Source organism: Pseudophryne corroboree, chromosome 3 (genome assembly GCF_028390025.1).
Source record: "Pseudophryne corroboree isolate aPseCor3 chromosome 3, aPseCor3.hap2, whole genome shotgun sequence".
Taxonomy (NCBI): Eukaryota; Metazoa; Chordata; class Amphibia; order Anura; family Myobatrachidae; genus Pseudophryne; species Pseudophryne corroboree.
This window is the reverse complement of record NC_086446.1, coordinates 348,379,044-348,390,857: the sequence shown is the minus strand read 5'-3', so window position 1 is coordinate 348,390,857 and position 11,814 is coordinate 348,379,044. Positions and strand designations below refer to the sequence as shown.

The 11,814-nt window shown below is 46.5% G+C and overlaps 1 protein-coding gene across 2 annotated transcripts in view; it reads right to left on the bottom strand.

Moving 5' to 3' along the window:
* The window catches only part of CDK12 (cyclin dependent kinase 12), a 341,865-nt gene that overhangs the window by 176,150 nt on the left and 153,901 nt on the right, over nt 1-11,814 (bottom strand). For both annotated transcript variants that reach the window (XM_063959726.1, XM_063959727.1), the window contains exons 3-4: nt 5,271-5,447; nt 1,646-1,785 (exon numbers count right to left, since the gene is read on the bottom strand). In XM_063959726.1, the coding sequence (XP_063815796.1) occupies nt 1,646-1,785; nt 5,271-5,447 (317 nt within the window). The remainder of the gene's footprint in view (nt 1-1,645; nt 1,786-5,270; nt 5,448-11,814) is intronic.

Sequence of the window (11,814 nt, the reverse complement as noted above, 5' to 3'; positions counted from 1 at the left end):
TCTAGAGAGAGAGAGTCAGCGGTGGTGTGCCTGATGACCGGAACGCCTCCACTGCAAGTACCCGGTAACCCGGCCATGGGAGTGTGCAGAGCTGCTGGGGAGGTGATGGAGCTGCAGCACAGAATGTCAGAAAGACAAACTGTAGTGCAGCCCTTGAATTCTTCTTAAAAAGCTCTTTTCAGGGCTGCCTAGCGCAGCCCCACCGGTTAGTGACCTGCTCTGCAGGCACCAACTTACAAACTGAGCTCCAGTGCTTGGAGGCGGGGTTATAGAGGAGGTGGTGCAGTGCATCCTAGGAACAGTCAAAGCTTTAGCCTGTTGGTGCCTCGGATCAAGATCCAACTCTACACCCCAAAGTTTTCCCTGTGGAATCCCAGTGTACCCCGCTGCAGAGAACCAAAGTATAATTTGTGTGGACAATGCATAAACAAAATCCATAAGTGATATTGATGGTGGAATGCGATGGATGCTAGCTCTGGAAAACATTCTCAGCACAAGGGTTGAAGAAAAAAAAAAACCCTCAGCAAACAGTTTGACATTTTTAGATTGCCCAATGACCAGTAAGTTATGTTGGATGCCTCATTAATTCCTCCATCTGAATCATTCTCAACCAGGTCGTGCTAGGCCCAGAGACCAAGCACTTTGACAGGTGCAGGCAAGCCTAACGAAGCCTATTAGGAGACTCAGAAGGAGCAAAGGTTTATCCTCCTGTAAAAAGCAGTGTCCCTGCTCAGCTCCCTACGATATGTGGCTAGAGTAATGAGCTCTGCAATAAACCTGTGCAGAAGGAGCAGGAACTAACTTGCCTCATTGTCTCAACTCAAATACCAGTCTGATGATGCTGGAGCCACGGTATCCACCTATGGCAGAGGATCTCATGCTGGGAGGTGGGACCAATCATGGCACCACCCTTTGCCAGCTCCTGTGATCCCCAGGTGCAATGGAAATAATCAGATCAAAAGGAGAAAAAAATAAAATAAATTAAAACCTAAAAAAACCTTTCTGGAAAGTATATGAAATTGGCAGGCCTGAGATCAATACCCAGCTCCAACAAACAATTAAAAAAAAAAATATATATATAAAAATATATATAAATAATGAAATCCCTGGCAGTCAAAGGGGGGTATAGGAACGGAGGAATTTGAGCTTTGGATGGAAATTTGTAAGGCCCGAGCACCACATACTAATCCTACAACCACACACTAATGGGGTGGATCTAATTAACAGTTTGCAGCTTGCATTCTGCGCATTATCGCAGGCATATTCTGTTTACACCTCCATAGGGTGCTAGCAGAATATGCCTTCTGAACTTAACATGTGGAAGCCGCCGGGGCCCGTTACGGCAGCTTGCGTGGATAATTGTTCTTATACCTAAGTGTTCCAGTGTCCACTATGGATTAAACAAAACAGATTTCTCACCAGAGTACTTTTCTTTTACTCAAGAGCACTAACCAAACATTGATTTCCACTGCCTAAGCTGTACGAGAAAACCAGCACCCATAACCAAGACATTTGCATAATGTAAACATTAACCATTAAGAGTCTTTAGCAAATTTCACCTTATTACACCTGCCAGTACAGGTAACACAAGCAATGTGAAGTGTAAAAGTATATGGAAATGCTACTGCATGTTAATTTTTCATACCAGTATCTTTGTCCTTGGCTTTGTACACCTGACCATAGGTTCCTTCACCAATGATACCAATAATATCAAATTTGTCCACGCAACGTTTACCCCAGTCAATTTCTTTTTGTTTCCTTTCACCATAACGAGGACAACATATTCTGAGACAGAGACAAAAAACAAAGTGATCATTGTGAAAACACTTCACACGCTGGTAAAGTATGCACAGAACAGTTTTTTCTATAACCCAAGGTTAATTATTAGTGAACTGCAGCTAAAAGTCAGTATTTACTGTTTAAGGATATGCAGCTGAAACCATAAAAGTTCACATTTTGCATTTAGTGCAAATAATAGAAGAGGGTTTTTGATCACTTACCATTGAATCCTTTTCTCTGAAGCAGGCTGTGGGACACTAGACCATGGGATTGTAGGTTGGGGTTGTAGCTGGCACCTAAATTAGACTGCAGATTTAAAAGTAAGATCCTCCCTACTGCAACCCCAGACTTTCAGTGCTTCTTTCAAAAGAGGCCGGTAAGGAGTAGCAGTGGCCCAGTGAAATGGTTATGGTGCCCAAACACTTGTGCAATGCCCCGCGACATCGCGGGGCATCGCATCGGTAGTTCAGGTGCGATGAAATCGCACCTGAACTGCCAAAGTGATTACCATGCTATAGACTGCATGGTAATCACGTGATAGGCACGTCACCGCCGAGTGGGAGCGGCCTCCATCTCACTTGGATTCGATAAATATTAAGTGCAGCACATACCATCTTGAGACGCGAGATTCGACCGGCGTGCCCGCACATCGCGTCGCAAGGTACCTAAAATGTGCATACAATCCTTTGCTTTCTCTCACAGATCCGGTCGAAATCGAAGGTTAGCACTGATTATCTCACAAGTGTATGGGCACCATTAGAACAATCAAACAAATCAGCAGGGAAAATACAGCCAAGAACCAAACCTTGCACAAGTGAGGTAAAGCAGTGTACCACAGCATGCGTCAGAGAAAAGGATTTAACGGTAAGTGACCAAAAATCCTCTCTTTTTCAACAAGGCTTGCGGGACACTGGACCATAGGGCATTCAACAGCCACCCCTAGGGGAGAGAACACTCAGGCTGCTTGACCTGAAAACTGTACGCCCAAAACTGGTGCCGCGAGAGGCAAAAACCTGCAACAGTTAGAAAGAGAACCAGGTAGCTGCACGATAGACTTGTACAGGTAGACACTCAATTTATCTGGCACCTCTTTTAATCCGGACACATCAGTTGCCGGAGGAAGTTAGGCTGTGGGTAGGAGATATGCTGCGGGAGGGTTTAGAGAGGCAGGAGGCTTAGTTAGGCTGCGGGGGTGGGGAGAGTGTTGGATTGCGGCGGCGAATCAGGCTGCGGGCAGGTAGTCTGGCTGTGGGAGGCATGCTGGGAAGTATTAGGCTGCAGGGGAAGGGGGTATCAGGATGCCACTGACACCGTCAAAACTGATAATCCGGGACAGTGCCAAAAAAGAGTGTGCTGGATTATCGGTGGTGTACCTGTACTGCCGTATCCCCTGGTCATGCTGCCTAGGAGTTAGCCACCACCCTAGCGGAATACGTTGACCTTCGGTGTGGTGTGTCACCCAACACTAGTAAAGGCTTGAGTGATAACTGCGCGAAGAAACACGCAATGGCCTGCGTAGCAGTAGTCCAACCACCTTCATGCATTATAAAGGAACAGCAGAGAATCTGTGTGGTGGACAGTGAAAGTATTGTATAAGAAAATTAGCAGTTTGGCTACAAAGCAAATATTTAAGTTTTGGGAAATCATCTACGGAGGAGAAACTGGAAAAACAATATTCTGTGTTAAATTTCCTAGAATAGGCATGGCATCCACAGCGTAAAATATGAGATATCTGGATACCGTGAAAAACTATGGAACTTCGAACGTATCAAAAGTTTATGAGATCCACCCGTAGAAGGCCTAGCTTCTGAAGCAACTGTTGGCGGACCACTGGATTGAAAGACTCTTCCCCTGGGAGAAATGTGTTTTTTGTGAGGAAGTCCATTTGTCAAGTTACCACACCCAGAATAAACACTCATTATGTGCTCCCGATACATTACATAGGACACCACCACGGTGCTGCACTTCCAATCTGTTGGAATCTGTCGAAATGCAAACATGCTGCCCGGCCTGATGGATCCAAGGCTACTAAGAAAGTCAGAAAACGGTCTTGGAGCTCGAGCACATTGATGTGCAATGTTGTCAGCGACGATGTCCAAAATGTTGTGAGGCCGAAAACAGTTTCAAGGCACCAAGGCTAGGAGACTTGTGTCCGCGACTGTTCGGTAGTCTCCTCCCGAAAACAGTGCGGCTGTGTCTCACGCCTTAACCGCTAAGCGGAACCGACGCCTTACCTTCTTCCCCGTGCTCCGGCCACAGCCAGGTAACGTCACTTGGACTTGCTAGTACATCCTCACTGATGCCTGCCGAAACAGCACTGTACTCGTGGGTAAGCGTTGTCGCGACCCGGCGGAGAGTTGTTGGAACAAATCTTTCTAAGGTGCGTTTTGAAAAATCGCTCAAAAAGATTAAGGCCACAAGGTCCGTCACGCTCTGACAATAAGTTTAACAGGGGTCATAAAAATTAAGCTCTGACAATAAGTTTAACAGGGATCATAAAAATTAATATCAACCAGAACACCGAGGAGGATATGCTTCATACTATGTCACAGTAGGCAACGGAATATCAGACAGTGGACCATGGTTAGGTGGTATATACCGTGACAGACAGCTCTGCGGAATGTGAACCTCTGTATTAGGAGTACCCCCGGTAAGGTAACCAAAGTACTCTCATCGATATGGGAAGAACTCTATACAGGGCCGCATTGGGACTTAAACCCACGACATAGCATTCCCCCCCCCCCAAGAAAAAAAAACAAAAAAAACGTGCCTACACTCCAAGAACCTAAAAAGAAATTGAAAGTCTGGGGTTGCAGTGGGGAGTATCTTACTTTTAAAACTAGTTTAGTTTAGGTGTCGGCTCCATCCCCAGCCTGCAATCCCATGGTCCTGTGTCCCATAAGCCTTGCTGAAAGAGAAAATGATAAAGGAATGATTGACAATGATTGATAGAGGAATGGTTGAAAAAATTCACTCAATGGGGTGGGGATTCAATTTTGGGCACCCAACAAAGTAATTCAATTAAAGCTCCGATAGGAAGAGAGCGATACAGGCACCCACATTTCTCTTCGCTACCTCCTGAAGAGGCAAGCAGAAATGTGTTTAAAGTCTGTTGGGCACCCTAACTAGTACTTTAGACAAGTTTAATCACTTTATAAGCCTAAGCCCAATGCTTCTGGGCACGATAATTGATGGGCACTCATAACTATTGTTCTTTGTTAGGGTGATAATCCATCTTACCCAATTTGAGAGCTGCATTTATAATTTATATTTATCAAGTGCAAAAGTTCATAATATTTATATCAAATTATATTGTATTTTTAAACCATAAATATTGAATTGCTGTCCGGTGCCCAATAATTATCGCTGCCATCAGCAGATCTATTTTAAAATTTCTATCTAAAGGTCCTGGAGTTCCCAGGAATTAGCCGTATACTACTACAAATTACAAGTATGAAGTAAAATTGCCTAAAAGAAAAGAACAAACTTACTTTGGTCTTTTTCTTGCAGGTTGTTGTGGAGGTGTTACCACTTTATGATCTGGCGATTCAGGAGGTGAAGGATTTCCCCCTGGCAGTTCAGGTGGCAAAGGGAGATCTGTTAGGAGATGCCGGGGTCTGTGCTCCTTATTCTTCTTGACAGGCTTAGGAGGGATAATCTCCATGGGACTGTGCACAAGAATTTAATAAAAAGAAAATGATACAAATGATCAATATACTATCTAGAAATATAAAACAAATCTGTACTCCTAATATATGCTTCTCTACTGCACACACAAACAACGCAGATGCAATACACCAACTAGGAATTAGCCAGTACAAAGCATACACAAACTATGCAGAGGATTCAGACCTTAACATACGGGTCAAACCAATTAAATGTGAAGGATGCAAGTTACTGTGGCATATCACCGCCGACAAAAGCACTAACGAGCACCCCTGATGGCCCCATTTCACTCAAAAGTGCTGCAAGATAGTGCAGGGGAAAGTCGCATTTAATTGGATTAACCCCATAGATTACCCATAGTCTGGAAAATATGTTATGCAAAATGCTTAAACATGTCTGCTTTTCTCTGTAGTTGGAGAGCATCCCTACCCTATGGAATGGCTCACTCAAACCAGATACCACTGAAAAATCCATGTAACCGGCGACAGCACACACGATGACTGTGAATAGTAAACTCTGCTTCAATTCAATACACCCAATACTGTTGTACAGTATATCCTTAAAGAGTGAATGTAGGTATCCATGTAAAATTAAGATGGGGGGAAAAGTGGGAGGATTTCAACACATAAATGCAATCTAAAATAGGGACTGCTGCTCATGTTGCATTCTAACACCCTTAAAATAGGATTTTGATACCTACCGGTAAATCCTTTTCTCCTAGTTCGTAGAGGATGCTGGGGACGACATCAAGACCATGGGGTATAGACGGGATCCGCAGGAGACATGGGCACTCTAAAGACTTTTCATTGGGTGTGAACTGGCTCCTCCCTCTATGCCCCTCCTCCAAACCTCAGTTGTAGGAACTGTGCCCAGGGAGACTGACATTTCGAGGGAAAGAATTACTTAAACTAGTGGTGAGATATCTACCAACTCACACCCCTCAACCATGCCGCACACATGGCATTTAACATAACACGCCAACAGGCATGAACCAAATGCAGCAACATGCTGAAAACTAAGATAACACAACTTGTGTAATTCTAACAACTAAACTGCAGGTTAAGTACTTACTGGGACGGGCGCCCAGCATCCTCTACGGACTAGGAGAAAAGGATTTACCAGTAGGTATCAAAATCCTATTTTCTCATACGTCCTAGAGGATGCTGGGGACGACATCAAGACCATGGGGTCTATACCAAAGCTCCAGTACGGACGGGAGAGTGCGGATGACCCTGCAGCACCGATTGACCGAACTTGAGGTCTTTATCGGCCAAGGTGTCAAACTTGTAGAATTTAGCAAATGTCTTTGACCCTGACCAAGTAGCTGCTCGGCAAAGTTGCAATGCCGAGACCCCCCGGGCAGCAGCCCAGGATGAGCCCACCTTCCTAGTAGAATGGGCCTTCATCGACGTCTGTAACGGCAATCCAGCCGTAGTATGAGCGTGCTGAATCGTACTTCTGATCCAACGCGCAATAGTCTGCTTGGAAGCGGGACACCCAATTTTGTTGGGAGCACACAGGACAAAGACTGTTTTCCGTATACGAGCTGTTCTAGCGACATAAATCTTCAAAGCCCTAACCACATCTAGAGACTTTGACTCAGTGAACGTGTCAGTAACTACTGGCACTACAATAGGTTGGTTTATGTGGAAAGATGAAACCACCTTCGGAAGAAAATGTTGACGAGTCCTCAACTCTGCCCTATCTTCATGGAAGATCAGGTAAGGGCTCTTGTGAGACAAGGCCTCCAATTCAGACACCCGCCGCGCAGATGCCAATGCCAAAAGCACCACCACTTTCCAAGTGAGAAACTTCAACTCTATCTCTTGTAGAGGCTCAAACCAATTTGATTGAAGGAACTGCAACACCACGTTAAGGTCCCATGGTGCCACTGGAGGCACAAATGGAGGCTGGATGTGCAGAACCCCTTTCACGAAGGTCTGAACCTCTGGAAGAGAGGCCAATTGTTTTTGAAAGAACACTGACAAGGCCGAAAATCTGGACCTTGATTGATCCCAATCGTAGGCCCGCCTCCACACAGCCTGCAGAAAATGGAGAAAACGTCCCAACTCAAACTCTTCCGTAGGAGCCTTCTTGGATCCATACCAAGACACACATTTTCTCCAAATACGGTGGTAATGTTTCAACATTACTCCTTTCCTGGCCTGAATAAGGGTGGGGATGACTTCCTTGGGAATACCCTTTCGGGGTAGGATACAGCGCTCAGCAGCCATGCCGTCAAACGTAGCCGCGGTAAGTCTTGATACACACACGGCCCCTGCTGCAGCAGGTCCTCGCGAAGAGGAATAGACAGAGGATCTTCTATGAGCAACTCCTGAAGATCTGGGTACCAAGCCCTCCTTGGCCAGTCTAGGGCAATGAAGATTGCTCAAACTCTTGTTGTTCTTATAATCCTGAGCACTTTTGGGATCAGCGGAAGTGGAGGGAAGACATACACCGACCGGAACACCCACTGGGCCAGCGCATCCACTGCTATTATTTGAGGGTCTCTCGAACTGGAACAATATCTCTGAAGCTTCTTGTTGAGATGAGATGCCATCATGTCTACTTGAGGAACTCCTCAAAGACTTGTCACATCTGTGAAGACTTCTTGGTGTAGGCCCCACTCTCCTGGATGGAGATCGTTTCTGCCGAGGAAGTCTGCTTCCCAGTTGTCTACTCCCGGAATGAAAATTGCCGACAGAGCCTTTACATGTCTTTCTGCCCAGAGGAGGATCTTCGTCACCTCTGCCATTGCTGCTCTGCTTTTCATTTCGCCCTGCCTGTTTATGTACGCGACTGCTGTTACATTGTCCGACTGGATCTGCACGGGATGATCTTGAAGATGATGTACCGCTTGTTGAAGGCTCTCAATTCCAGCACGTTTATGTGAAGGCAGGCTTCCTGACTTGACTATTTTCCCTGGAAGCTCTCTCCCTGAGTGACCGCTCCCCAGCCTCGGAGACTTGCATCCGTGGTTACCAGGAGCCAGTCCTGAATACCGAACCTGCGTCCCTCTAGTAGGTGAGAACTGCGCAGCCACCACAGGAGCGAAATCCTGGCTTTTGACGACAGGATTATCTTCCGGTGCCTGAGTAGGTGGGATCCGGACCACTTGTCCAACAGGTCCCACTGGAACACCCTGGCATGGAACCTGCCAAACTGTATGGCCTCGTAGGCCGCCACCATCTTCCCCAACAACCGAATGCACTGATGGATCGACACACTCGATGGTTTCAATATCTGCTTTACCATTTTCTGGATTTCCAGAGCCTTTTCCACCGGGAGAAATACTCTCTGAACGTCTGTGTCCAGAATCATCACGAGAAAAGACAATCTTGTCGTCTGTTCCAACTGTGACTTTGGATAATTTATGATCCAACCGTGTTGTTGGAGTATTGACAGGGAGAGTGTGATGTTTTGTAACAACTGCTCCCTGGATCTCGCCTTTATCAGGAGATCGTCTAGATAAGGAATTATATTGACTCCTTTTTGACGCAGGAGTACCATCATCTCCGCCATCACCTTGGTGAATACCCTTGGTGCCGTGGAGAGACCGAAAGGTAACGGCAATCCTGAACCGCAAATCTCAGATAAGCCTGGTGATAAATGGGAACATGCAGGTAAGCATCTTTTATGTCTACCGACACCATGTAGTCCCCTTCCTCCAGACTGGAAATCACTGCCCTCAGTGATTCCATTTTGAACTTGAATCGTTTCAAGTAGAGATTCAGATTTTTCAGGTTTAGGATCAGTCTGAACGAGCCGTCCGGGTTCGGAACTACAAAAAAGGCTTGAATAAAATCCCTCCCCTTGTTGTGACAAAGGTACCAGGACAATGACCTGATCCTGACAATTTTTGGATTGCCGCTGTTACTGCTTCCCTTTCTGGAAGAGAAACTGGCAAGGTCAATTTGAAAAATCAGTATGGGGAAACGTCTTGAAACTCCAGCTTGTATCCCTGGGACACTATTTGCAATACCCAGAGATCCAGGTCAGACAGAATCCAACCTTGGCTGAACAGTTTGAGACGTGCCCCCACCCGAGCAGCCTCCCGCAAAGGAGCCCCAGCGTCAAGCTGAAGATTTGGCAGAAGTAGGGGTAGACTTCTGCTCCTTGGAACCCGAAGCTGCTGTGTACTTCTTTCTCCATCCCCTACCCGCAAAGAAGGGGGAACCTCTCGCTTTTTTGTATTTATTGGGCCGAAAGGACAGCATGTCCGGGTGATATGTCTTTTTTGCCGTTGCAGAGGGCAAAAATGTTGACTTACCTGCGGTAGCCGCCGAGACTAACGCATCCAGTCCATCGCCAAATAAGGCCTCACCTTTACATGGGAGAGCCTCCATATTTCTTTTGGAATCTGCACCCGCGTTCCACTGGCGACTCCACAACGCCCGCCGAGCCGATACTGCCATGGTAGCGGCATGTGAACTCAAGAGTCCAATATCTTTCATCGCTTCTAGCATGTATGCGGCAGCGTCTTTGATATTCCCTAACTTATGGAGTATCACATCTTTATCAATTGTGTCAATTTCTGATGACACGCTTTCTGACCATTTTTCAATAGCGCAACTCACCCACGCGCAAGCAATTGTGGGCCTGAGCAGCGTACCATTGGCAACATAAATGGATTTCAATGTAGTTTCCATCTTTCGGTCTGCAGGGTCTTTTAGTGAAGCCATGCCAGGTGCAGGGAGAATTACCTTCTTTGTCAACGTGGACAGTGCACTGTCTAACACAGGGGGTGACTCCCATTTTTTCCTGTCCTCCACCGGGAAAGGATAAGCTATCTGAATTCTCTTGGGAATACAAAATGTATTTTCGGGATTCACCCACATCCCTTCAAAGAGTGTATTAAGCTCATGGGAAGGAGGGAAAGTGACCTTAGATTTCTCTTCTTTATAGAAATAAGCCTTCTCCTGAGGTACAGGAGTGGCTTCCGTGACTTCCAGAACTTCCCTTATAGCCACAATCATATATTGTATATTTTTTGCCAATTTATGATCTATTTCCCTGGAGTCACTATTGTCGACACAAGAATCAGTGTCCATGTCGGTATCAGTATTCACAATATACTTATTAGGGGACAGACCCACAGTAAAATCTGTCAGAGGGACACAGTTTAGGAGCAGCCAGTTCACAACCCCAGCGCCAGTATCTAATGCCTGTGAACACAGAATGCCCACTGACATGCAGCGCTTTTTACACAGTAAAACACACTTGTAAAGCACCAAATTCGCTTGTGCCCCCCCCCCCCCATGTTTTGCACCCTGATACTTGTAGTCAGAAGTGAAGGAGGACCAGCGATTTCTCTGCAGCCTGCGGAGAGAGAACATGGCACTGAGCAGTGTGCTGGCTGCCTGAGGAAGAAGCTCCGCCCTTTTTAGCTCAGAAACTTTTCATAATATTTATACTGGCGGGGTAGGGATGTGCCTGGGCATCTTATTCCCTCTTTTTTGCCAGTTTATAGAGGTGTTTTTGCTGCCCAGGGCGCCCCCCCAGCACCCTGCAGTGCCTGTGTGTGTGGGCAATGGCGCACTGCGCTCCCGCCAGCCGCGCTGTACCTCAGCCGTCACTTTTCTTGATAGAAGATCTGTCTTCTTCTACTCACCTGTCTTCTGGTTCTGTGAGGGGGGTGACGGCGTGCTGTGGGAGTGAGCATCTAGGCACGGCTAGCGTTCAGTACCCTTCAGGAGCTAATGGTGTCCTGTCAGCCAGAAGCAGAGCCATGAAACTCTTCAGGAAGTTGGTTCCTACTTCTGCCCCCTCAGTCCCATGAAGCAGGGAGTCTGTTGCCAGCAGTTCTCCCTGAAAATAACAAACCTAACATAAGTCTTTTCAGAGAAACTCAGTAGAGCTCCTCAGAGTGCATATAGTCGACCTGGGCACATTTCTAAAACTGAGGTCTGGAGGAGGGGCATAGAGGGAGGAGCCAGTTCACACCCAATGAAAAGCCTTTGAGTGCCCATGTCTCCTGCGGATCCAGTCTATACCCCATGGTCTTGATGTCATCCCCAGCATCCTCTAGGACATATGAGAAAATAAGAATTTACTCACCGGTAATTCTATTTCTCGTAGTCCGCAGTGGATGCTGGGAACTCCGTAAGGACCATGGGGAATAGACGGGCTCCGCAGGAGACTGGGCACTCTTAAAAGAAAGATTAGGTACTATATCTGGTGTGCACTGGCTCCTCCCTCTATGCCCCTCCTCAAGACCTCAGTTAGGGAAACTGTGCCCGGAAGAGCTGACATTACTAGGAAAGGGTTTGGAATCCAGGGTAAGACTCATACCAGCCACACTAATCACACTGTACAACTCGTGATAACCATACCCAGTTAACAGTATGAACAACAACTGAGCCTCAGTAA